The sequence below is a fragment of the Anopheles coluzzii genome, chromosome X (genome assembly GCF_943734685.1).
Source record: "Anopheles coluzzii chromosome X, AcolN3, whole genome shotgun sequence".
Taxonomy (NCBI): Eukaryota; Metazoa; Arthropoda; class Insecta; order Diptera; family Culicidae; genus Anopheles; species Anopheles coluzzii.
Window position 1 is genome coordinate 10,141,567 of NC_064669.1, and position 26,770 is coordinate 10,168,336.

The 26,770-nt window shown below is 50.0% G+C and overlaps 3 protein-coding genes across 3 annotated transcripts; 1 reads left to right on the top strand and 2 right to left on the bottom strand.

The window, feature by feature from the left end:
- Nucleotides 1-915: 915 nt before the first annotated feature.
- LOC120959886 (transmembrane channel-like protein 3) lies at nucleotides 916-7,691 on the bottom strand. The gene is made up of 5 exons (XM_040383619.2): nucleotides 7,071-7,691; nucleotides 6,896-6,998; nucleotides 6,301-6,818; nucleotides 2,974-4,573; nucleotides 916-1,309 (listed from the first exon to the last, which is right to left on the bottom strand). The coding sequence occupies exons 1-5, from the start codon at nucleotides 7,392-7,394 to the stop codon at nucleotides 1,269-1,271; spliced, it is 2,586 nt and encodes an 861-aa protein (XP_040239553.2). The 5' UTR covers nucleotides 7,395-7,691; the 3' UTR covers nucleotides 916-1,268.
- Nucleotides 7,692-10,592: 2,901 nt separating this feature from the next.
- LOC120952733 (NPC intracellular cholesterol transporter 1 homolog 1b) lies at nucleotides 10,593-16,532 on the top strand. The gene is made up of 6 exons (XM_040372207.2): nucleotides 10,593-12,090; nucleotides 12,187-12,404; nucleotides 13,013-14,553; nucleotides 14,634-14,743; nucleotides 15,303-15,871; nucleotides 15,944-16,532. The coding sequence occupies exons 1-6, from the start codon at nucleotides 11,109-11,111 to the stop codon at nucleotides 16,388-16,390; spliced, it is 3,867 nt and encodes a 1,288-aa protein (XP_040228141.2). The 5' UTR covers nucleotides 10,593-11,108; the 3' UTR covers nucleotides 16,391-16,532.
- Nucleotides 16,527-17,973, bottom strand: LOC120952743 (uncharacterized). Its single transcript, XM_040372220.2, has 2 exons — nucleotides 16,848-17,973; nucleotides 16,527-16,762 (listed from the first exon to the last, which is right to left on the bottom strand). The coding sequence occupies exons 1-2, from the start codon at nucleotides 17,135-17,137 to the stop codon at nucleotides 16,594-16,596; spliced, it is 459 nt and encodes a 152-aa protein (XP_040228154.1). The 5' UTR covers nucleotides 17,138-17,973; the 3' UTR covers nucleotides 16,527-16,593.
- Nucleotides 17,974-26,770: the final 8,797 nt, after the last annotated feature.

Here is a 26,770-nt window from a genome sequence, read left to right on the forward strand (position 1 = left end):
CGTCGCAACACCGGCGCATTCTGCTGAGGGAGGGGGATAGGACGATTCAAACGGGCGCGCGGTGTGTTTGTTTACCACTTTGTATACAAAACCATCTCCCCCCCACCCCACCACGCCTGTCGCCTTGGAAATAGCAACAATACACATAGTGATAGAGACACACACACACACACAAACACGGACGGACGGACGGTTGAGATTTATAAATATTCCGGGGATGCGCGCGTTTTCCTTCGCGATTTGTTTTACGATATGCAAATCATGCTGACTCGTCTGGGCGGCGGCAAGATGTCGCTGCAGCCTGGTGGCCCCGTTGGCTATACCGGCTGGCGTCGCGTGGCCGTTACATTGTGTGTGTAAATACATCGGGGTTGGATTAGGTCGGTCGGTAGCAGTTGCCGTCTAGAATGTACTATCGCTGCATCGCAAGAGTGATAGAGAACGAGAGAGAGATATAGAGAGAGAGAGAGAGAGAGAGAGAGAGAGAGAGAGAGAGAGAGAGAGAGAGAGAGAGAGAGAGAGAGAGAGAGAGTGCTAATTTGTGATGGTAATAGAAAAGCCCTACCGCTCATATCTCACCCTTATCAAGTGACCCAACCTCACAGGGGACACGTCAGGGTCGTTTGTTTGGAAAAATGTTACACAGGAGCTTGATAACGTCATTTAATGGTCCTCAATAAGGCACACTATTGTGCCCCCTGCGTGTTGTAAGTGATTCATACTCAACACACACTCTCTCTCTCTCTCTTTCGCTCTTTCTATCTATCTATCGATTGTGTCTGCAACGGAGTCCTGCACACACGTCACGCGTTTTACGACACTCGCCTCGAACAAAAACGATCGAACGATCGATATTTCAACGAAACAGATGTATCGGATGTGGAACAGGCGTAGAAGAAAGCTTCAGCCCGCTGGTACTGTGCCAATATAAGGGTGTTTATATTATCATTGCTATTCTTGTCGTCCGGATTGTGGTAGTGTAACACCAAACCCTAAACTACATTACATTCGTCTAACGAGATTAAAAGTATTTTATCGGGACCGGGATAAAAGTAGCGTCACAATTTCCATCTCTCACCGTGTCAGCGACGGCTGATTGCACATTAAAGCTCAATAAATAGTTTTGATCGATTTGGTCGCGGATGTTGCGAAAGGCAATTTGAATAAATAAAGTGTGGGCTGCAGTGAAACGTCACGCATCATTTTCGGCACGACCGTTTGCTGTGTTTGTTTGATTCCCGCAGCAGCAGATGCCCCCCGGGAGCGTTTCAGGTTCTTCTCATGCGCAGCTGCTCTTCATCTTCGAATCCTAAAAAAAACACACAACATGAAAAGTAAACATTAGTTCAAATATTGTTCCTAATCCTGCAGGATCGGCTTGTTCCTCACGTCGAACAGATAGTCGGAAACTATGACAGATGATTCCGAAACGGAAAATTAACCACTGGTTAGATCTTCACCATGCGGCAGATCTTGGAGAAGATGTGCAGAATACAGACACGACACGTACCATCTCTTCATTGACTTCAAGGCTGCATATGATAGCGTAGCTAGGGTAAAACTGTACGACGCTATGAGTTCTTTTGGAATCCCGGCCACACTGATAAGGCTAGTTGAGAATGACTATGACCAACGTCACTTGCCTGGTGAAAGTGGATGGAAAACTCTCAGGGCCTTTTGTTACCACCAAAGGTCTGCGCCAGGGAGACGGGCTTGTCTGTCTCCTTTTTATCTTGGCGATAGAGAGGGCCATCCGTGGCTCGAGGGTGGAGACTGCGGGAACCATCTTCTATAATTCAACCCAGATCCTGGAATACGCTGATGATATAGGCATCTCTGGTCCGCGGCTCTCCTAAGTAGCAAAAGCCATCGAGCAGGTGGCAGAGAACCTCGGATTGCAGATAAACGAGGCAAAGACCAAACTGATAGTGCGAATATCAGCGTCCCTAGCCAATAAGAAATCCAAACTTATTTACGTAGGCTTGATGTACAGATAGGCAGAACGCACTTTTGAAGTCGTCCCAGAATTCGCCTATTTTGGGTCAAAGGTCAGCAACGACAATAGCATGGAAGCTGAGTTCACCTCAAAGAACCTGTCGCGACGGACGAACCTGCGACTATATAGTACTTATATAGTACATAAACGCACGCCTCTGAGACATGGACACTGTCCAAATCTGACGAAACCCTCTTAGCCGCGTTTGAGAGGAAGATGGAAGATGCAATGAAGGAGCCGTTATAACGACGAGCTATACGAAATGTACGGCGACCTCACTGTATTGCAGCGTATCAATCTCTCCAGTCTCCTGGATAGGCTGACCATGGCCTGTTAGGCCGTCCACAAAAGTGTTGGGAAAAATGAAGTTTCGTCGGAATCGATTCCGGCTCGATTCAAAGTTTTCTGAAATCGATTCTGGATAGTAGGTCCAGAATCAGTCTCCGGAATCGATTCCAGAATTGGCTCCGGAATCATAATCGCTTACGGAATCGGTTCCGATATCAGAATTGGCTCCGGAATCGGATTTGGCTTTGAAATCGGAATTGACTTCGAAATTGGAGTCGGTTTCGGTATCTCCATAAGAATAGACGTTTGGATCCAATGATTTCGCTTGTGAAACTTCTTATTCAAGAATTGATTCTCATTTCGGAGCTAATTAGAATTCTAGAGTCCATTCTGATTCCGTTTCCGGAGCAAATTGCGATTCTCAGGTCGATTTCGATTCATGAGCCTATTCTGATTTCGGAGTCAACTCCGGACTCGGCTCCAGAAACGGCATCGATTCCAGCATAAGAATCGTCTTCGGAATCGATTCCGAACACGGAATCGGAATCGGGAAGGTCTGATTCCGAGTTCCCACCACCAGTCCACAAGGATAGAGGAGGTGTGGTAGGCCCAAATTGAGGTGGCAAGATGGCGTGAAGGCGTCCACGTGCAACAATTAGCACACAAAAGAAGAAGGAAAAAAAACTTACGCTGATAGCCGGAGGAGCTGCTGGTAGAGTTGGTCGTCCCGGCGCTGGCCGTCCCAGCGCCGACGTCCGGCTTGCGGGGCGACTCCTCGTACCGCCAGGTGGCGCACGGATCGGTGTAGTACCGGTCGGCCGGCCCGTTCAGCCGGCCGCCCCCGACCAGCTCGATCCGGTCGAGCTGCTCGCCGGTACAGTCCTTGCCGCGCGCCACCTTGCTCAGGTTCGCCAGCAGAAACTCCTTATCCTTCGCCTCCAGACAGAGCAGCTCCTTGAGCAGCTTCACCTTCGCAATCTGGGCGCGCGACTTGGCCCGCAGATAGTAGGTGGCGACGCCCATCGTCAGCAGCACGCCGCCGATGATGGCCGGCTTGGTGATGTAGACGAACGCGCGCCAGAACAGGTGCTCCTCGCGCAGCTTCAGGATGCCCTGCATGAACAGCTGGTACATGTACTGGGTGCCACGGAACGGGCCGCAGCCCTCGCTCACCGGCACCTGCATGATGAGGTAGCCGTGCGTGAGCAGCACGCCGAACAGCGACACGAACACCAGCACCAGGAAGAGCGTCTGCGTTTGGCTCGAGCGCCAGAGGCGGGCGGGCGGCTGGCACAGGTACATCAGCTCGCACTTGTTGACGTAGAACACGAGCAGCAGCTTGAGCGCGACCAGCAGGACGAGCGGCGGGGCGAACAGCACGCCGAACCACAGCAGCGTCTGGTTGTACACCAGGCCGAGGCTGTGCGTCTCGATGCAGAACGGGGGCGGCGTCAGGTAGGGGGCAAGGGGGCCCGTTCGACCCCGCGCCGGGCCGTACCGGGCGTGCAGCAGGTAGCGGACGCCCCGTACCGCGCTCAGCAGCACGGTCGAGATGAAGAAGTCCACCACCAGCAGGCGGTACAGCTCCTGGCCGATGGCCGTCTCCCAGCAACCGGTCGGCGGGCGGGTGGTCAGCCAGTGCGCGAACAGCACCGCCACGATCGTGAGCTGCAGCAGGAAGTGGCGCAGCAGGTTGATGTTGAGCTGGGTCGCGCCGTGCCGGTACCGCTCCAGCCGGCCGAGCAGCTGGCAGACGTACCCGAGCGCTGCCATCGTGCCGTTGGACGCGAGCGACACGTACAGCGCGGACCAGGCGGCAAAGTGGTCGGCCGGGCCGAACCGGTCCAGCACCGCCCACAGGCAGGCGGCAACGGCCGCGATCAGCGCGAGGACGGTCGCGTGTGCCGCCGCGTTCAGCGTTTCGGTGCGCAGGCGCTGCCAGCGGCCGACCGGGGCCGGCGTGCGGTTGCGCTGCGCCAGATAGTCGCGCAGCTCGGACAGGATGGTGGCGTGCTTGAGCCGGGCCGCCTTCCCGTTCGCGATGCCGTAGTCCCACGAGCACACGATCTTGTGCGTCAGTATGTTCTGCACCGTCGCGCTCGACTCGATGAAGCTGATCCGGTACGCGCGGCCCATGCTGACCGACACGAACACGAACGTGGCGAGCAGCAGGATCGTGATGGTGAGGAAGTAGGCGTGCGGCAGGCTGTACTCAGCCGTGCCCGGCACGAGCGTGAACGAGCGGTTGCTGTACGACCCGTAGTACATGACCGAGTCGCTCAGGAAGCCCTGGAACGCATGGGGTAGAAGAGAAAACGGTATTAATGTTGAGCATTGGACGCGCACGGCAGAGCGGAGTGGACGTAGCGAATTTAAATGGCCTAGAGTGAGGCACTTAAAGTGGCGAGAACACTACTTACCCCACAAGCACATCCTACCACAGCGTTTACAGTGTGTAAGCATAGCGGACAGATAAATAATTTGTATTAAACGACATTTTGTTAGGGGCAAACAAGACTATTGTCACGAGAAAAATGCTTTCGCAGCATGCTTAATGAGCATAAATGAATCTTTGAGCCCTGTTCTGACCAACGATCGATAGTTTGCGATGAACTTGATGAACAAAAATGAACTTCAGTTATATGTGCAGTCTGTTCCCGAGTTACGCGGATTCTTAGATACGGCGGTTTTCTACTTCTCATTTGGCCGATCAAATGTCAGTACAATTTGCTGCAAAAATTGACCAATGCTGTATAAATTACATTTTTGCTGATACATTTAATCCCCTTAAAAGCCAAACATATCAGAACGTTCTGTACGAATCGCAGCAAATAAATGATAGAGCATTGTCGTTGCCGCTAAATTTTGGCTCTGACTCACCTACTTTTGTCTCCAAAGGCACCCATTTTTGACAGCGTGTCACAATTTGACGTAATTTCTGAAACTGTGTGTTCTTGATTTATTGAAATTAAGTTACGGAGTGCTGAGTATAGAGAGATAGAATTTAAAATACATCAATTGTTATGCCAATTTTAGAAGTTTTAAAGGAGTGAAACAAATTGGCATTTTCAGGTGCAAGCAATAGCTTTACAATTTATAAAATTTCACTATTTTGTCTCAAAAACAATCAATTCACACAGTTTTTGGTATTGTTTATGTCATTTTAAATTACAATTGGCACAATTCGGCCCAAATACCTTAAACAATTATCATGATTTTGATACAGGAGTCAAAAATTGATGCCTTAGAGGCAAAAATTTATGCACACTGTCAAAAAAATATGTCTTTGTATGTATTAGAACAAAAATAAGGTGGCAGCGACTGTACAAGTACTAAATAGAATAAAAAATACCCAGCAATCAATTGTATTTTGGACGAAATCCGCAAAATTCGACCTACGCGGGTTCCTTGGGAACGCTCAAACCGCGTAACTCGGGAACAAACTGTGTAACATTATTTTAAATTTATGTTATAACGATGGTTACAACTAATATTCTTTGCTGTAGGGTTTCTTCTGAAACCGTAGTTTCCGATGTAAACAAGGAACATTGAATTTTGAAAACATTTTGTTAGACTTAAATGAAGAATTCATTGGTTTGTTTTGATTATCCAGTTACTCGACGAGTAACTCGAGATTTGGCAAACGAGTTATAGATATAAATTAAATTTTTGGCTATAGCAGCATGCGTATAACACTTCTTTTTGATGCAATTTCAATATTAGCAGTGTATATACACAGAATGAATACATCTACGATTCAGGAAAGAAAAATGTTATGAAATGAATATAAAATGAACTACCATGATCCACAATGTCTCTGAAATGAACACAATTGAATTTGAACGGTCCCCCGGTGAACAAATTTTGGCCCCAAAATGAAGCAAAATTCAGTTCATTGGTGAACCATTGCACAGAATGAAACAATCGGTCGTGAACGATCTGTGATTGGAAACCGTACCAAAATCAACGAAGGTAAAGAGGATCCACCCCAAGAGCCGTGCTTCTGCCCCGCTTACCTCACCGGTCAGCAGATCGCGCAGCTGAAACGCTTGCCGGGCGGCCGGCCCCTCCGGCCCCGCCAGCAGCTGCGGAAAGATGACGAACGAGCCGACGAACAGCGCCAGCACCAGGTTGAGCACCAGCAGCCGGCGCAGAAACTTAAAGTACGCACTGATCCGGCTGCCGAAGTGTCCCTCGATCTGCTTCATGCTGCCGTAGAACGGCTCGAAGTTGGTGACGAAGCACTGGGCGAGCCGGGCTGCGCGCGCCACGTACCGCTTCGCGCCGTACCGGTACCGGCGCAGCAGCCCGATCGATTTGGCGCGCGTCGCCCGCCGGTGGACGGTGCGGGCCAGCTGCTCCCGGATCTGGCGCTTGGTCGAGATCTTGTGCGCGATCGATTTGATCGTCTCGATGCGCAGCTGCTCCGCGACCGGGTTGTCCTCCATCAGCTGCTCCCGCTGGCCGAGCTCCATCGTGATGTGGTCCACGTCGGACGCGCTGGTCGTGATCAGGTCGCCGTCGATCGAGAGCGCTAGAGAGGGAGGAGGAAAAGGAGAGCAACCGTTTAGAAGTGGTGGTAGAAAAAAAAACGGAGCCGCCGAAACGAACTTTTCTGCAACCGCGACGGCATCAGCCGGATGGTTTTGTTGTAAACGGTGCGCTTGTTGTTCTTCACACTCCGCCCAAAGTTGCTCGACCAGCGCCGGAAGCTCTGCCAAAAGAGTAAAAAGAAGCGATGAAAATGGGGCAAAGCACAAAAAACTTCACAGTGCACGGGACTCACCTGCGAGAAGCTTACGTTCACGCCGCCCACCGTACCGGATTGGAACTGGTCCTCCACACTGGCGAGCGGATTTCCGGCGGGCGCGTACAGCCCGTCGCCGTGGCCCAGCCGCGCCTCCGCCGTCTCGTCCGGCAGTACCTCGATCTTGTCCTCTTCCGGAAGGGATTTGTTTACAATACTACCACCTCCACCACTATCGCTGCTACCGCCGCCCACGTCCATTGCTACGCTGCTGGCTGCTGGCTGGTGCCGTCGCTGGTTGCCCACCTCGTTGACCTCGGCGTGAAATGTCGCATCGGTCAGCACAGCACGATGGCGAGCCATTGTGTCGCCCCCGCGGGGATACAGGCGACTCCGAATTGCGATGCACACACACACACACACCCCAGCCCGCTCGTTCCGTGCCCGTGGCCTTGTATCAGTTCTGCAGCACCATCATTCGAGGGAAACAAACAGCCGGAACTTCCCGTGCCACTCGAGATTGGTATCTGATAAGATGCTCTATGCGCGAAGTTTGTTGTTTGTTATCGTTTCCCGTACACCTGTGACGTTCGTTTCCGCGACGGGGAGGGGGCTTTACAAAGTTTACATTCCACCGAGTGACAGCTGGGAGTAGACCACGGTTCCAATGCCTTTGTCGGTGTGTGTTACGGTTTGTGAGTAAAATTGTCCCTAAAACCTGTTCACATTGCTTGGTCGCACTCGTGTATTGGTGCGATCGTGCACAGCTGTGAAAGCTGCAACTGACGGTGTGAAAAGCTTCAGCGAAAGCTTTGCGGGTAGGTGAAATATTTTGTGGGGATTGAAATGTTTCGTCCAGTTCTCGCGGGCAGAAAGATTTCACATTCAAATTTACGGATTTGCAATGCGCTGCAGCGGAACCTGGGGAACTCCGAGTGGAACGCCGTTTATCCGGCTGTCTGTTCAATATTACGGCTATGGACTACGCAGAAGCAAGAAGTTAAAAAAAACGTTAAAATACAATAAAATCACGAAGAAAAATACTGAAAAGTACAGGTGTCTAGGGTATAATCTGGATTAGAGAGAGCTCAGAGGACCAACGTAAACGCCATCATCACTGGTAGTACCACCATATGAAGTATCTTTTCTTCATGATTCTGCCATACAATGTTCTCTGTGACCTGTTTGATCGCTTTAGAGGTTTCTTCTGCATCCCAGACGGCATATATGGGTGATGTGTATGTCTAACAGTGAAAGCCATGTGCAAAGATTCAGGTGCATCTCAGAATCATCGATTGGAGTTTAGCACCTCTTAGATATGGCCCGGTCAACAATTATTCTACAGAATGGTCCAGATGCTTGAGTTCCTAACTGCTCTAGCCGGATGCAGCCTTCCATCCATGCAGATTTCCGATTTCCAACAGGTTACTTGATTCATTAGTGCTGAACTGGGGGTAGCTGACGAACATCTTCATGGTGGGGGATAAGTCCAGCACAGTGGCGGATTTTGGGTACCGGGGGCCCTAGGCGGTAAGATGTACCCCTCTTGTAAACCGTAAGTCGGCGGGCCCTAGGCATCTGCCTAGTCCGCCTACCGTTAGATCTGTTACTGGTCCGAGATTCTCATAACATGCCTTCGCTACCGTCTGGATATCAGGTTCGCCGAACAGTCATCCTTCTCCTCCAAACTCCATTGCATCATCCACTCGGAAGGTCCAAGATAGAATCTTGTGTCGATAGAATCCCACCGGACGAATCAATGTGCGATATATCTCACATTTCGTGCGGTCTGGATCTCATCACATGGTGCGGCCCATAGTATACACGACTTCTCCTGCGCAACGCGTCTTCACGGATTTCACGGTGCATATCTTTATCCGAAGTAACAACCATGATAGCAGAACTCCTCTCGAGGATATCGCCGTCAACTACTAAATTGCTTCCCAGTTGGACTGAGTCTCCGGCAAGCAGGTACCTTGATTTCGCCGCATTGAGTTGCAATCCAAATCTGGCTGCTTCTAGTTTCAGTCACGTGTCCCCTTTCACATTCTTTCGATGTGGTCATGCCAATGTTGTCGAAGGTATCCGCTAAGTCAAGAAATAGGAAATACGGGTAGAATATCGTATGAAGGATGTCGTTGTCTAGGCTCGCTTTTCTAATGACACCTTCCAGGGCGATGTTGCAGAGCAGACTTAAAACCATGGATGGTATGTTCTCTAGCCAGTATTCTGAAGTTGGTGATGCTAATAAACGTTGACTGGCACTGTGATTCAGACCTGATAAAAAATCTAAATCAGCTCATCCTATCAGATTTTATCAATGTAACGGGATTGTGGAATTCTCTCTGCCAGATTTTTTTTTTTCATCACCCTCTTCAACCATCTCATGGAACAAGCAGATGTTGAAAGATGAGGGAGAAGGCGTCACATGATGGTTTAAACGGCTACAACTTGACTACGCAGTCCAGACTTTAAGATAGATGTGTAAGTGGACCTAGAATATCACTAGAATTGAGTCATATTAATTAAAAACATTGTTTGCCGTAAATCAGGTTTCAGTAAATCAACAAAATCCGACCACCTTTGCGGAAAGCAAGATAATGAATAGCTACACTGCTTTGTTTCCAAAGTTGAAGCAGTCCATTATATCAACCCCAATGGCTTAGCATGTCCTATTTTAGCAATGATCACGTGCAATCATCCTATTCCACACCACTTTCCCCTACTGTGCAGCTATTCTTCCGCTCTTTCAGTTTACTGCTGGCGCAGCTGCTGCAAATAGTTGTCTCCCCCACTTGATCCAGAAGAAAGGTGTTTGACATGCGGCATTGCGCTTCACATCGAGTGTTGACGGTGGCCAGGTGGGCTGTTATATATTGCTGTGATTATCGTAACACTCGCAATTGATCCGCCGATTACCTGTCGGGCCGGGCCGGCAGGCCAGTCTCGGGGAAGGTAGGGACGGGTGCGATAAGATGCATCGGCCATGATAGTGTCTGACTTATCGCTTATTTATGACGTCTCTTCGGGCCAGCAGTAGAGCCAGCTCTACACAGTGGTGATGGATTGTGAATTCGTACCATGGAATCCGCTGCGGTCGAAAAGCATCCGGGGTGAGGCCGCTCGAGTGCGATGGTTGCAGAAGGTTGCGTTTTTTTGTATACTGCATGCTTTTGGGAGATTAGATAGACAGACTGCGAGAGAAAAGTGGGAGGACCAGATATACAGTGGTGCAACAGCAATCGCTGAAAGCCTTTCCATCTGTACGGATCTGGCGGTTGGGCGCTGGATCGCAACTAGCATAAGGCTCTGCTAGGTAGCGAATGGTTGCCACCGAACGAGCGAAAGACAATTGGTAATCTGGTGTTTTGCTCTAGTCACTGGGTTAATGAGTTTTTGGTTGGCGCTTTATCGGTGTTTGGCAATTGCTCAACTCCATTGAATTGGCTGGGGAAGTACTGGTGGCCATAGAGTGGGTGCAAAGTCTCGCATTTGTTGTTGCCGTTGATGTTATTGGGATAATAACGGAGATAATGGATATTCGTGCGTTTTGGGGGTGAAGAATCGTCCGTGTAACACCTCAACAATGCCGACGAATCATCGCTCGATGAGATACCGAGGTGGGACAAAAGCGCTCAAGTGGGCTGTAGTCGGGCAACGGTAATGCAGCCATCGGCACCTGTTTGCCTACAACACCTGACGCCCGGAAGGCACAAATCTTATCGAAGCGGTTCTGCCTCATTGCGCTATCTCGCGGACGAACCCGATTAAATTGGTCAATTCAAACCGAATCGGGCAGATGGTCCGCCGGATTGCCCAGTCGCGCTATACCCCGACGGTGGCGACCATCGACGACTCCAGTACACTGCCGACCAGCGTGGCGATCGTGTCATCTGCAGCGCACGATCCCCGACCGAGAAGTTGTTCAACGATCAACGCCTATACATCGAGTCACCCGATCAACACAGGACACAGGTCATCGACAGTGTCCATTTCGCACGGAGTGTCAAGTGCTTCTGGAGTGTGCTGTTTGTGTTGATGTAAGTGGAGACGGAGGCTTAGCCTGGGATAGTAGTGATGAGTGGTGCTCGGACGTTGAAGATGTTGCTACTGCTGGTGATGGTGGTGATGGTGGTGGTGGTCCCACCCGCCGCAACCCAGGGTGAGGTAGAAGGCTACCACTGCGTGATGCACGACGTGTGCGCCCAGATCGGCATCCACGCGCAGAACTGCCCGGTGAAGATGGCGCCGAAGCCACTGACCGACGCAGTGGCCATCGAGATCATGCACCGGCGGTGCGGTTGGATGTTCCCCGCCGACGATACGCCGGTGTGCTGCGCGACCAGCCAGGTGCTGGAGATGGACAAGAACTTCCAGCAGGCGGAGGGCCTGTTTAGCCGCTGCTCCACCTGCCTTACCAACATGCTGTACAGCATCTGCAGCTTGGCCTGCCATCCCGAGCAGAGCCGGTTCCTGACCGCGTACACCGAGCCGACGACCGGCACGTACGTGAACCGGGTCGACTACCGCATCGACCGGCAGTACGTGCAGGACACGTTCGACTCATGCAAGGGCATCGTGCTGCCGTCTAGCGGCAAGTACGCGATGGACGTCGGCTGCGGCTACTGGGAGGCGGCCGGCTGCACGGCGGAGCGCTGGTTCCAGTACATGGGCGCCGCCGACAACGAGTTTGTGCCGTTCGAGATCAACTACCTGTACGAGGAGGACCCGGAGCAGCGCTTCAATCAGGAGGTGAAGCACTGTAACGAGGCGTACGACGGCTCGTACGCCTGCTCGTGCGTCGACTGCGACGAGAGCTGCCCGACGAGCGAGCCGCCCCAGCCGAAGGATCCGGGCTTCATGGTGGGCGACCTGAACGGGGTCACCTTCACTGTCGCGGTCGTCGTCGGCGGCATTGGGCTCGCGTGCATCGTGCTCGCCCTGCTGTTCGGTGGAAAGGAGGGCTCGAAGCAGCAGCTGCCCGACCTGCCCTCCTTTTTCGGCGGCTTCCCGTCGGTCAACCGGGCGCTGGGGCGCACCTTTACCCGCTGGGGTACCTGTAAGTGAAGCTTCAACCCCTTCTAGACGCACGCACCAGATGAATCCCGAGTCCGTCTATAGCTAGTTGGGGGTTTGTGCTCTTTTTTTGTTACAGTCTGTGCCCGCAATCCGGTGCTGATATTGGCGATATGTTCGTGGATCGTGGGAGGGCTTGCGTTCGGCATACAGTACCTTATCATAACGACCGATCCAGTGGAGCTGTGGGCTGCGCCGGACAGTCGAGCGCGCCAGGAGAAAGACTACTTCGATTCGCGTTTCTCGCCATTCTACCGCACCGAGCAGATCTTCATCAAGCCGACGCGGCAAGAGTTCGTAAGTGCAAAAGCGGTTTGTTGGGCGTGTCGGAATGAGTTGGGGAGTGGAATCAATCTGAATCAGTGATTTTGTGATGTCTTCCAAAGTATCTGCATCTGCTAAGATTCGGTCCAAGAATCTGCAGGCATTAATGAGTCTATTCCCCAAGGTTACAGAAAGTCGATGACTTAACAATGCAAAGGAAGTGTGCCAATGACGTAGGATGAGAATGCCTGAATCAGTGATTTTGTGATATCTTGCAAGGTATCTGCATCTGCTAAGATTCGGTCCAAGAATCTCCAGTCATTAATGAGTCTATTCTCCAAGGTTACATAAAGTCGATGACTGAACAATGCAAAGAAAGTGTGCCAATGGTGTAGGATAAGAAAGCCTGCATTGAAATTTCAGAAATTTACGAATCTTCAAAGGTGATGAAATAACTTGATGAGACTTACAGTACTTGAACAAATCTTCAAATCCATGTATCTTGAGGATCTTATTACTTTCAACCTCTCTATAAGTCTCCGATTCAGAATTTGATTCGTGACTCAAACGACTTCTCAACTTCTATTCCAGAGATTATTCTGAAAACTATACTCTAATCTGTCTTGTACTCCTATGCCTAGTTTATACACCCGACGGCGGAAGGCAACCAGACGTTCGGACCTGCCTACGACCGGGAGTTCCTGCTCGAGGTGTTCAAGCTGCAGACCACGATCGAACAGCTCGGCCAGGCAGAGGGGCGCGGTCTGGAGCAGATCTGCTTCGCCCCGATGACGCAGGTTGGTGCGCAAACCGTACTATCCGAGTGTACCGTGCAGAGCGTGTTCGGCTACTTCAAGAACAGTCTCGCGGAATTCAACCGAACCGGCACGGACCTGAACGGATTCGTGGTGAACTATTTAGACAAGATCAACGGGTGCACGCGCAACGCCTACCTGCCGTCCTGCTTCGGCACGTACGGGGGCCCCATCGAGCCGGGCGTCGCGGTCGGTGGCTTCCCGCAACCGGCACCCGGCGCCAACCCCGACTTTCGGCTCGCGACCGGCGTCGTGCTGACGTTCCTCGTTGAGAACAAGGCGAACAAGGACGAGCTCGGGCCGGCGCTCGAGTGGGAGCAGCGGTTCGTCGACTTTATGCGCGACTTCGAGCACCCGATGATGGAGGTCGCCTACTCGGCGGAGCGCTCGATCGAGGACGGCATCGACGAGATGTCGGAGGCGGAGATGTACACTGTCATCATCAGCTACGTGGTGATGTTCGTGTACATTACCTTCTCGCTCGGGAAGATCCGCGGCTTCCGCCAGTTTCTGCACGGTTCGCGCATCGTGCTGGCGGTCGGCGGCATCGTGGTGGTGCTCGCGTCCGTCGCCTGCAGCCTCGGGTTCTTCGGGTACCTCGAGCTGGCGACGACGATGCTCACGATCGAGGTGATCCCGTTCCTGGTGCTGGCGGTCGGCGTCGACAACATCTTCATGCTGGTGCACGCGTTCAACCGGATCGACCGGGAGCGGACGCCCGAGACGGCCTGTGCGATCGGCGAAGCGCTCGGCCAGATCGGTCCATCGATTCTGCTGACCTCGGCGAGCGAGTGCTGCTGCTTTGCGATCGGTGCGCTGTCGCCGATGCCGGCAGTCAATACGTTCGCCTGGTACGCGACCGTCGCGCTGCTGGTCGACTTTCTGCTGCAGATTTCGGCGTTCGTCGCGCTGATGGCGCTGGACGAGCAGCGAGTCGAGCGGGGCCGGCTCGATCTGGTGTGCTGCGTGCGCGCCACCAAGAACCCGGACAAACCGGTCGCCCCGGACGGACCGGGGTGGCTGGAGCGGGTGGTGGAGCGATTCTACGTGCCGTTTCTGCTGCGGCCGAGGGTGCGGCTGACCGTGCTGGCCCTGTTTCTCGTCTGGGGCTCGCTGTCGCTGATGGTGGTGCCGAGCATCGAGCCGGGCCTGGACCAGGAGCTGTCGATGGCGGAGGATTCGCACGTGGTCAAGTACTTCCGCTTCATGGCCGAGCTGTTCTGGATGGGGCCGCCCGTCTACTTCGTGGTGAAGGCCGGCCTGAACTACACTGACGTGCAGCACCAAAACCTGGTGTGCGGTGGCATCCTGTGCAATGACGACTCGATCTCCACCAAGCTCTACCAAGCCTCGCTCTATCCGGAAACGTAAGCATCTGAGAGTGACTCTCTGGCTAGGTCTAGGCACTCACGCTTGGGGATATCTCTGTTTTTTTTTTCCTCGGTAGGACACACATTGCAAGACCCGCCTCGTCCTGGCTCGACGACTACATCGACTGGCTGGCGATTCAGTCCTGCTGCAAGTACAATCCCACGGACGGCTCCTTCTGTGCCAGCAGTAAGTGTTCTCATGTGTTCCCCTACAGCACTAGTGTTGTGTTTCGTGAAACTTTCCTTGAGATTCATTTATATGAATCTGAAGCGATGAGCGATTCTAATCTTGAATTGGATACTCCAAAATTCACGAATTTCAAAGATTCATCAATTCAGAAATATTTTATAATTCTCCAGAGCTTTTTGATTCTTTGAAGATTCAGGAATATCCGACAATTCATAAATCTTAACAGATTAACCATTTTCAAGATATTCAATTTGTGCGATCCCGTGGTATAACTTAACAACATGCCCGTCGTGGGTTCTAGCCTCACGTGGACTCTCTACCCATAGCAAGGATAGGCTATCTGGCTACGTGGTAATTTATAATGACTACGTTGGACGTTACAACAAGAAAAAGAACAAGAAGAAGCTCAAGCTCCAGAAATATTTCTGGGTACATGAGTTCTGGAGATTCAGATTCATTGAATCACTTTAAAGATTTATTCAGAATCAAATGCCCCGAACACCTTTCTGCACATCCCAAATGAACGACTTTTGCTCTTTTGCTCCGCTCACAACAGATATCGTCTTCTGTCCAGCCTGCCCGGAGGAGTACGACGAGACGGGCATCCGGCCGACCGTGCCCCAGTTCGAGCGCTACCTCGAGTTCTTCCTGTCCGACCTGCCGGACGAGAACTGCGCCAAGGCGGGCCGGGCGGCCTACTCGCGCGCCCTCAACTACCTGCTAGATCGGGACGGCCGGCTGAACGTGCAGGACTCGTACTTTTCCACCTACCACACGACCGCGGTGACGTCGCGCCAGTTCTACACGGCGCTCGAGCAGGCCCGCCTGATTGCGGCCGACATCCAGCAGATGCTGGACGAGCGCCAGGCCGGCGTCGAGATCTTCCCGTACAGTGTGTTCTACGTGTTTTACGAGCAGTATCTGACGATCTGGAGCGACGCACTGCAGTCGCTCGGCCTGTCCCTGGCGGCCGTGTTCGTTGTCACCTTTCTGGTGACGGGGCTGGATCTGCTCTCCGCCCTGGTCGTCATACTGCTGGTTTTCCTGATCGTGCTCAACATGATGGGGCTGATGTGGCTGTGGAACATTACGCTCAATGCCATCTCGCTGGTCAACCTGGTGATGGTGCGTACCGTGGGGTCGCCGAGGGCATTTTTTTTTACAATTATCACTAACCACTTCTCTCTGCTTCGACAGAGCGTCGGCATTGGGGTAGAGTTCATCTCGCACATCGTGCGCACGTACCGGCTGGCGCACGGCACCCGGCTCGAGCGGTCCGCCGCAGCGATGGTCCGCACCGGCAGCTCCGTGTTTTCCGGCATCACGCTCACCAAGTTCGCCGGCATCATCGTGCTCGCCTTTGCCAAGTCGCAGATCTTCCAGATCTTCTACTTCCGGATGTACCTGTGCATCGTGCTGGTCGGGGCCGCCCACGGACTCATACTGCTGCCCGTCTTCCTTACCTACATTGGACCGCCATCGCCACCACCACCACCACCACCACCAGCAGCAGCAGAGACACCACGCACCGCGCACACAAAGCAGGAGGAAGCGAAACTGGACCTCAGCAACACGCCGAGCGCTGCGAACGAAACGGAGACTCCCGCGATAGGCAACGAACCCGCGCAACACGCACCCGAGTGAACTCGCATCAGCTTAAACGCACGTGTGTGTGTGTATGTTGTTTTGTTTTAATTACTTATTTATTTACCACTGACACCTAGAATGCACAACCGCGGCAAACACAAAAACACTAATAAAGCGAAACGGAGTGCCTTAAACAGTACACAGATGGCGCTGTAGTTCTAGCTTGAGTTTGATGCTCCTGCTCACTGGTGCCTGGTGTCTTACGAGGTGAGCTTGAACGGTACGCCGGTGAAGCGGGGTCGCTGCGTGATGCGGTCCGCGTTGATCTTCTCCCCGACCAGCGTGATCGGGGAGCGCTTCTTCGGATGGTACAGCAGGTGGATGTCGCGCCCCTCGTACCGGTAGCACGGCTCGCAGTACCAACCGTAGCTGGAAAAAAGAATGGGAGCGTGAGAGCAAGCTGCCGCTGTTGGTCCAATAACCAGGGCCAGGCATTTCGGGAAACCTCACGTACCACTGGCTCTCGGTGACTGGTTCTGGGTAGCGGTCGCGCGGTCCCTCCGCAATCGTCTTCTCCACCAGCGCGCAGTACCGGTCGAAGTTGGGCAGGCCGCTGCGGCCGGCCGCGGTCGAGTCGTACTTGGACCAGAACTTGATCGCGATCGGGACGCGCTTCAGGCTCGGCAGAAAGCTGTCGTACAGCCGGATGTAGCGGTTCTGCCTGTTGATCAGCTCCTTCTCGAACGCGTACGACACGATGGCCGGCGGTCGCGGCGGGCTGTCTTCGCCCTTGACCAGTGCCATGCTGGGCTTGGGGTGGGGCCGAGATTAATTGAACGAACTGCTCGAGATGAGCGGAAGCAATGAACTAAACCGTCCGGTACGTCCGGACCGACTGTGTACAAGCACCAGGACAAAACTCCACGCTCGAGTCTCGTTCCTGTCTTCGTTCGGTCGCTGGATGAATGTCGGAACGTTTCGTCCCATCATGCTCACTCCTTTCCATGGTTTACCTGAATAGTCTAAACGTTAAAAATTCTTTCGACTTGGTCTTGGTATTCAAAAAAAAAAAAAAAAGAAAAGACCCCGGAAAGCCTTGAGCTTCCCCGCAAAGGCAGGCAGGAGTTCCAAGGTTTTCCCGCAAAAGCCACAACCAAACCTCTCATAATCAACACGCGCGACAGGGAACCGGGGTAGGCGAGGCAGGGACAGCCGGGTAAACTAATAATAGTAACGCGACTGCCGCGGATGCTCCCACTAGCTAATGACAAATGGGAGCGGGCGAAGCGCCCCGGCAGTAACAATACTAATAAAAATAATAAACGAACTTGATGATAATAATCGTAACCCCAAAAAACATCGTGCGGCTTCTTCGGGTGGTGTGCCGCCTGATTGAGAATATTGCCGGGCGGGGTAGTTGAAGCGGGAGTCGCCAACTCGCGAACAGGCCCGCGCTCAAGACGTCACCGCGAATGAGGAACGTGGCAGGACGACTGCCAAGACCCAATTTCCCTCGCAGCAGTGGCAATAAATTGTGCCCGGGGAACTCTACCGCTTCTGAATTTGCTTCGCTCCCCGTTCCCGTCCATCACTCTTTGTCAATGTCTGGGCACAAGAGGAGCAGCAAGAGGAAAAGAAGACAGTTCGGGCCAGGGGGGGGGGGGATATAATCAAACAAAAGGCAAGGTAAAGGCAAACGAAGTATTTCGGAACTTCTTGAAAGTATGATTGACCTTCGCCATTGAGAGCTGGAGGTAGGTCGGCTTTTCCGTTCCTTCCCGCAAAAAAACGACTCAAACTACATCATTAACGGATCCTCTCTGCCGCAAGACACGGACCAGTGTGCTGTGCTGTGTTTAAACGCGGGTTTTTTTTCCATCGGAAGCCTTTTTCCTGACAAAGTTTTGCATGAGCACCAACCATTGGACCTTGGAGGGATGTTCAAGAATTCCTGCCTGCCGACTAGCCCCGATTGTTTACTGTCTATTCCTGCTGGAGGGGCTGGGGAAAGCAGAATTAATCGTTCGTAGCGTTATGAGCGTTTAACCGCAACGGCGTAGTCGTCCGTTCCTCTATTTAATCAATTCGGCTCCTCGCTCCACAGCCGCTCGCACCCAACAACAAGTGGTGCAGTGGGGCAAGCACCAACAGCCTACACCAGGGCTGTCGCTGGTTTCGGGACCACACCACCGTCCCCTTGCTGTGACCTCCAAGCGTAGTTAATAGTGGATGACATGCTAGGTTGGGTCCCTCCAACAGGTTCTAGGTTCCTTCGGTTGGCGTGATTGCTGCAAGTTTTCTAATTGTCACTGCCGTTGCTTGACCTTGACTCATATAATGCCAGCGGGGCGCGATATTGGGCTTGCTCAGAATTGCTGTTTTTGTTGTAGTTTCAGGTGCCCATCGAGGTAGCGACATCCTTGCGTGATGCAACTAGTTTCCAAAGGGAAGAGGCTTTTTGTGCCTTCCAGCTTTGCGTTCCAGGCCCGGCGCTTGTGCCCGGGTGCAGTTGGACGTGAGGTTCGGTGTGTCTGCTAGCGTCCACCAATCAACCTCTTACATCAATACCCCAAGCGCTCCGCTGGCTTTAGCAATTACCTGTTTTTTTCGGTCAAATTAGCGTGACAGATGACGCAATCGAATCGGGCCGTAATCACCTCGGAACAATGCGTACGTGCAAGTCAGTGTGATCGGGCACCAACCCGATTCCTGCCAATTCAATACCCAGTGCTCGGGGGTTTGTCCATTGTTTTGTGTGTGTGTGTGGTGAGGGGGGAGAACGATGGTCTTATCGGGTTGGTTTAGCTTTGGCAGTGTCATCGCACAACTGCAGGAGTTATTGCGTCCGCAAGGTTTGGGAATAGACGGGCTCAGGATATCCGGCCAGCTCGGCCAGTTCGTGGAGCGTTACATGGCAACTTCGCAACTACAGTACTAGGTATTGGAATTTCTCGATGACGCTCCTACCATTCAATCATAGCTGCACGGAAGACCAAGTTGGGCCGTCCATAAATTACGCTACGCTCGTAAGACAACTGATGGAGTTGTTGTTTTGGGAGTGACAGAACATATTTTTTTTGAATTTCGTAACTCACGTGTCCTCGCCATGTATTCCATGCAGGAACAGAAACACTACAGGAAATGTGTTAAAATGCGCTATTTTCTACGCTATTCCTGTACTGCACAAGTACTACCGGATATAACTTTATCGGTTCCAGAGTAGGATAAGATTCAACTTTAAACCCGAATCTGGAATTTCAAAGCTATTTCCTAAGCTGAATTCCTGCGCTAATTCCTACGCTATTCCTATGCTGGACAAGTACTAATGGATATGGTGTGTCGATCAGTTTCTTCATCAGAACTGGAACTGTATCGGTTCCAGATCCGGGCCAAATCCTGCACAGGTTCTGGTACAGTTCCAAGAACAAAATAAAATTGGGAGTTAATTCAGCATCAGGTTCACTATTAGGTCCAGGATCTGCATGAAGTCATGTTCAATTTCTAAACTAGTGTTTGGTTTTTGTATTTGGTCTCTTAATGAGTCGTCATTAGTTCCCCGTTCAAATTGGGTTACGAAGCCAATAATTTCGGCGTACACCTCAGAGAGTAAAGGGAACCCTTAAAATTTGGTTGTACAGCCCTATAACCGACTCATATATGAGTCAATTCTAATTTTATACTTTACTGCGTATTCAGAGGTTCACTATGGTCGAGACTCTCCCAGCGCTCTATTTCGTCATTCGAAGAATCCAAAGTTGGTGGGAAAATTTCGACCCTTTCGTTACGTCATTTATGGATGGTTAAAAATTACTTGTTTATTTTTGTTTTATTCAACATTTTCACAAAACGTTGCAAACCTGTGCCCATCGATGTCCCGTTTGTGCCGCCCCCCCCCCCCCCCCCCTCTTCTCTCGAAAATGTTCCCATCCACTCTCCAGGTGGGGTTTAGTTATCGTAGTTTTCGGTGTTGCCTCTTGCTTTCGCGGGCTGCTGTCAAGCCTTTTCCGGGACTTTGGAACCGGCGTTCTCCCAAGCGGCACACAAAGGACAACGACCAGACGAAAGTATTGATTCTCGGCGCGGCCGCCACACGGTGTGGCCATCTTCAGCGCCCCCTGCCCGACCGAAAAAAAAAAGACCGAAGCTGCCCAAAATTGAAACGAAATATAAACCACTACTCCCCCAACGGCTCTGGCGGTCCCGATTCCTAGCTGCACTGCTTCGCGAACGTGTGACCGGAAAGTTGACTCACCCATTACCATCCCTTCCGTTTTTTTTTTGTGTGTGTCGCTTCTCCATAAACTCCTGGGCTTTTGGTTGTTTGCTCCGTTTGCGCTGCGTTGAGCGAATACTGGCGTTTTGTTTGTGTTGTTCGGAGGGGTTTGATTTATCTTTGTGCTGTGGTACACTATTGCTGCTCGAAACGATATTGATTAAAAACGCTGGTGTAGTTCAATCGTAATTTAATGACCTTCGCTAAAATAACGAGGTGCTTCAAAAAAGGGGCATTAGAATTACGAGTGTTCTTGCGACCAACCAGACCTTACGACGGAGAACGTAAAGATGAAGGGCGACAGACACGGAGATCATCTTCACGGTTCACGCTACATCGCACCGAGGCTCCCTGCACCGGGACTACGGGTCCGCCCCCCCCCCCCCTCCTTCCAGGTCAAACTTCCCCACTATTCAGGAGGTGGAACGGAACGGAACGGGCTACTTTCGGGGAAGGTCAAAGATTCGGTCGGACGGGAGACTGCCCGGGCCGCTTCCATCCTGTTTTCTTTTTTACCGAGGTCCCTCAATAATGTGGAGCCTGAAGACTGTGCTGCAAACGAGCGTGACGCGACTAGTGCCTCTCTTTCATCCCTCTTCTCCATTTCCTTCCGCAGCAGCGCGATCAGAGGCAATCCGTGGAAAATGAGGTGCATCGTATGGGGGTGCCCATTTTCACACCGTACAACTACATCCATCCACCTCCATCCATCAACGGATGGACAGCCAACGAGCCGTGTAGATGTGTAGCTATGTGTGTGTGTGTGTGTGTGTGTGTGTGTGTGTGTGTGTGTGTGTGTGTTCATTCATTTTGTTGCTGCGTTTATAATAATTTGATCGCTTCATGAATTATAGCGATCCCGTCCAGTGGGCCTGGCCGCCTCATCATACGGCGGCTCATCACGCCCGTTTCGAAAGCCCCGCTTTCCTCCCTTTGCCGCACTGCTTCATGCAACATGTACGTTTCAATTATTGGACAAGTCCAGTGCAGGCTGGAAAGTGTTTTCCCCTGGAGCAAATGGTCCTCAAACAGGTGCAGACGAGGTGCGGACGGTGGCGTAGGGCGTGAGGCAAAAGAGACGACCGTTTTGCCGTTACCGGCCGTTGGGAGCGTACGGCATGGTACAGGTTCACCTCAGCTGTACCACTGCCCAAGGAACATTTACAATCTAACCATAGTTTGAACAATATTATTACGATTATTTCGTTGAGGTTTCTTTTTTAATTTGTTGGTCCTGTGTGGCCTAACAAGACTACAATAAAGCTCACAAAAGGGTCCACAGAAAAGGGGTGTTAAAATAATGTTTGAGATTAATGGCAAAATGTCATCATAACATTTATCTGATGGAATCGCTCAAGTATGAGCAAAAATGCATGCTAATTTTCAGTTTTAACGAATATTTCGACATGGCGGACACATATTGGAGCAACCAATCGACCATGATGCCAATAAAAATGGATCCCATTGGCTTAAGACAGAGGTCTCCAAACTTTTTCACTTCGCGGGCCGCATTGCTTCATAAATATCGTTTTTGAGGGCCATTTTGACGTTACTTTTAGTTGATGGATGTATGTTTCAATCCCATTTTTACAAGAAAATACTTATTGAATGTAGCAAAATTGTACACTTCTTCAATAATTGAAGCATTATTTTCGAATTAAAAAGTATAACTTTAAATTTTGATTAAAATAACCGCTTTTTTCTTTAGCCTGTACAAAGTCATTGCGGGTCGCGTTATAGGTACTCGGGGGCCGTAGTTTGAAGACCCCTGGCCTAAGATAATACGGACTTTTTAATCACACTAAGAGGCCATTTGAGATGTATTCCCTGGAGTTCATATCATTATACAGGGTTTCCCATTATTTTGGTTTCCTACAGATTTTTGGTTCCAAATTTTTAAGGTTCGTTGCACGAATTAGTGTTTACTACCCGCTCTACTATTCTCATTTAACCCATGATTTATTTAGCGTTTCACTGCAATGATTTAATCGTTTTATTTCATAAATGTTTGAGTAATGCCAATAAGTAGCTCAAAACAATCACAAAATTAAATTCAGGAAACAAAAAAAAAACTTAAAACCCAGTAAACAGCTGTTGGCAGCACTTGTGCAGAATATTAACTTTTAACACAAACTGTCTTATCTTATTAGTCTTATCGGAGTATTTGAGATTTAACTCTTTTTCCAAGTACAGTCTGTTCCCGAGTTACCTTCCTTCATGGGCAAATAATACAGGGCTTTCCAAGTCACTCTCGAAGGTAAACATTGTTATTCACCGCGTGCAAGATGTCCAAAAGACACATCATGCCGTCTTTGTTTTAAATGAAAAACATTAACGCGTGCTTAAGATTACATTGACAGAATGGTTAAAATCAACCAACAAACTTGTCTCGGTTGGAGAAGAATTTCATTAAAAGGCCCAAAGCTCTCTGGAGTTTTTGTAAGAAACACAATAATAATGTGACACCTAAATCGATTTCCCACAATGACCGAGCTGGATCAACTGCCTTAGATATTTGTGACATAGTTGCGTGTAGATTGGAGGAGGCATACCCCAAATCTCAACTACTGATGAAAATATTATCACTAACGCTTTAATTAATACTACTAATGGTGTTATCGACCTTAATTTAACTAAAATATCGCTAGAAGCTGTACTAAATGTGCCCAAAGCAGTAAGTCCTGGCCCAGATGGTATTCCAGCCATCATTCTCAGCCGATGCTGAGAGTCCGTTGCGCCGATCTTCACCACAATTTTTAGTTTTTCACTGCAACTAGAATAATTCCCTTCTATTTGGAAGAGCTCATGGATTGTCCCCATTTTTGAAAAAGGTGACAAGGAACAAGCAGCCAACGATGGAGGCATAACAACACTCAGTGCTGGCGCCAAAGTTTTTGAGAAAGTGATCCAAACAAGTTTACTCACGGTTTCATACCACTATATTAGCCCTCAACAACACAAATTTAAAGGCTGCTGTTGACAGTATCGATCACAACATCCTTTTAGCCAAGATGAATAAGTTGGGACTTGGGCGAAATTTAATATGCTGGTTAGAATCGTACCTTGTCAATCGATCGTATGCTGTATCTTTCCAACGGTGCCATTCAAGGTGCTTCATTGCATCATCTGGTGTGCCACAAGGTAGCAACCTGGGTCCATTACTGTTCGTACTGTTCATCAACGACCTATCTTATGTAGTACCAGCAGCGAATCATTTAATGTCCGCAGATGACATTAAAATCTACATGACGATAAAGAATGACACAGACCAATCCGAGCTACGACAATACCTACTGCCTGAGTCTCTGCAATGAAAAATGTCGAGTCATTTCATTCACACGAGCATGAGACATTAGGAACACCTGCTTAACGGTTTACCAATAATGCTATGAAGGATCTCGGTGTCATACTTGATTCAAAGCAGTCATTTAACCAGCAAACGGAGGAGGTGATTACTCGAGATACCCCCTCAACTCCAAGATTAGGGTGTTTAATGAAGTTCTACATTTCTTTGATTTTGGTACCTCAGTGCAATCCTTTAAAAAACCTCCTTCGAAACGAGTTATTAAGTTGGTCTTTCTACTTATTTCAAACTAATATTAGACTTAAGAACATTCACACGGATCACTGTTATCCATTGCACGAGAAATACATAATTAAACGATTCATTAAACAATTAAAAAACCACAGTTTTAGTTTTATCGCACAATCTTACAAGTGTCTTTAGAACGTTTTAAAGACGTTACAATTAAAAAGGCTGTTTAGTTTCTGCAAAAGACACATTACAACTATGTGGCTTAGCATTCTTTAGATTATCTTTAAGTCTAAATGGCACAGGAAATGTTTCTTGGGCATACCGGTACTTCGCCTTTCCATTTTCCAGTATCGGGTCGTACGTTATGTTTGCGCAAGTTTCTAATTAATTTACATACATCGTCTGCACAAAAAAAAACCGAGCCTAGGGATAGAAACCGTATTGTCTGATGTTTGTGTTTGTGACGGGCAACATATGCTCTCCTTCTGCTCTTCTCTGAGAAGAGGGAAGAGATCAATCAATTGTGTCCCGCCGGGAAGAGCACCGAGAGCTTTCCCTCTGGGCCCCGTTGTCTGACGTTGTCGTCTGGGAAGAGGTCAGCGAAAAAACGGGAAAACTTGTGTTGTCTTGCACAGCAATGACAGTCGGCCCCATGTTTGCTGTCTTGTTTTTAGTTCCAGTGCGCTGAATTGCCGAAAAACAAATGCATTAAAAGCAACCGCACCATTCGGCCTAAACCCATTCTAAGTCTCGTCTGCTTTTGCTGTGCTGCGCTTGCGATGGGGAGGGCACATTCCGGGCAGACACCGAGGCACTTGATTTCCGCTGCAAGATATGCAACCATACACATTATGTTTACCCGTGTGTCCCACGCCGACTGACAAGCCACAAAACTCGTATGTCTACGCAGACGTAACACGCAAAAATGAAATAAAAAAACAAAAAGCAAACCTCACCAAAACAAAAACATGAAAAACTAATTTTTTGGCTAACAGCTAAGCGCGCGCGGAAAGGGCCGGCTAGCCTTTCGGATCGGTTGTGCTGAAAGCACAACTCTCCCCCAGCGTGTGTGTGTGTGTGTGGTGGGCAACGTGAGCACCGTGACCGTGAAGTAACAGGTCGGGAAGCGCATTTTTCCAACGCTATCCCTAAAAGGTGGCGGTAGCCAGGCAACCGACCAGCGAAGCATGCGAAACAGCTGCCCAGTTTTTGTGCCGTGCGCCTAAGGTTTTTTGTTGTTGTTTTGGTGGTTGCTGCAGATTGTAGATGTATGTAAATTAAAATGTAATAAAATTTGCATACCTGTATCCCTGTCCCACTGTGCGCTCGATCGTCTAATGTAAAGAGGGGTTTTATGTTTGTAGCCGTTTGTCGTTCTGCCGGACATCTTCGGCACTGCGCTGGATTGATGGATGGATGGCTGAAGTCCGGAGTTAGATGGTTCCTGGGAAGAGGGAACCGACACGGCTGGCAGTGGCAGCGTGTTGGACCGAGAGAAGATGACCGATGATGTGCTGTGGCCCTGTAGTTGCTGGAATATATTGCAGTGGCAATAACGTACCGGATGTACCGAAGAGCTTGTCCGATTCCGACGCGATCGGTTCGGATGTTGAGGTTTGAGTTGTCAGCGACAAAACAGCATTGAAGTATGTTGAAAAATTAATTGATAGGGTTGAATTTATCTCTTGAAAGCCCCTACAATTCAAACCATCCTGTGACATGTGGTGATTGAATGTATGTTGTTATCTTGAAGGGTTATATGGTAGATGAAATCAAGCAATTCTGGAGAGGAATGCGACCATAAACATAAAACTTACCTCTCCATGGCATCTTCCATTGCTCCCAATATTAAGTCCTGCATTACGGGCCTTTTTAAGTTCAGCTAGTAAAGCATCCTTCAGTCCCTCTTTATTGGGCTGTTGTGCAGTTTCGGTTCATTCGCTTTTGGCGCTGAGCGAGCGAGCGAATCTTCAGCAGTAATTTTAATCAAGCTGCTCGTAATTGTGATTGAACTATCTGTGCAGAATGGAAGTGGATCGGAATGTTGAGCACTACCAGTATTGGAGCATTACGAGGTATGAAGTGGATGGGAAGAACCGTAAAAACAAAGATTGAATATGTCAGCTCGGAAACATTAATACAGGCAAACATCATCGAGCTGAAGGAAGAAATCTACACGTCTCGAGTTCCTTTTATTGATGTACTGTTAAATAAAAAGGGGGTATTAAGGTCAGTGGTTCTAAAGGAGAAAAGATTCATCAGCAGGGGCTGCTTAACACGCGTGGTGGCCCTAAGCAGTCAATATAGACCTTACTGATGTATCGATCGAGCAATTGTACGGGGAATTCTAAACCAGAGAATGATTGAGATGCAAATATTTTTGTGAGCGGGGGTTGAGTTCATTTTTTCGGGTCCCCCTCAAACCCTGGGGGCCCCACGCAGCCACTTAGTCTGCGTACTGCTTAATCCGCTCCTGTGCAACAGACAGCTGTTTTATTTATAAATGTCATCTTTAGCGGTGAGCTTTCTGGAGCGCACCCACGGCTCTGATCCGACTGCGGACATTGTTAGTTCGATTTTGACTACGACAAAATTGGAATCACTAGATCCACCCGAAGTCGGAATCGTT

Excerpts from the sequence above, each read along its gene's own strand:
- LOC120959886 (XM_040383619.2), bottom strand. The coding sequence starts at position 7,394 with ATGGCTCGCCATCGTGCTGTGCTGACCGATGCGACATTTCACGCCGAG. Across the intron at positions 6,999-7,070 it reads TGAACGTAAGCTTCTCGCAG|AGCTTCCGGCGCTGGTCGAG; the intron begins GTGAGTCCCGTG and ends CTCTTTTGGCAG. Across the intron at positions 1,310-2,973 it reads CAGCTCCTCCGGCTATCAGC|GATTCGAAGATGAAGAGCAG; the intron begins GTAAGTTTTTTT and ends TGTTTTTTTTAG.
- LOC120952733 (XM_040372207.2), top strand. The coding sequence starts at position 11,109 with ATGAGTGGTGCTCGGACGTTGAAGATGTTGCTACTGCTGGTGATGGTG. Across the intron at positions 14,744-15,302 it reads CGGCTCCTTCTGTGCCAGCA|ATATCGTCTTCTGTCCAGCC; the intron begins GTAAGTGTTCTC and ends CGCTCACAACAG. Across the intron at positions 15,872-15,943 it reads CGCTGGTCAACCTGGTGATG|AGCGTCGGCATTGGGGTAGA; the intron begins GTGCGTACCGTG and ends CTGCTTCGACAG.
- LOC120952743 (XM_040372220.2), bottom strand. The coding sequence starts at position 17,137 with ATGGCACTGGTCAAGGGCGAAGACAGCCCGCCGCGACCGCCGGCCATC. Across the intron at positions 16,763-16,847 it reads CCAGTCACCGAGAGCCAGTG|CTACGGTTGGTACTGCGAGC; the intron begins GTACGTGAGGTT and ends TCTTTTTTCCAG.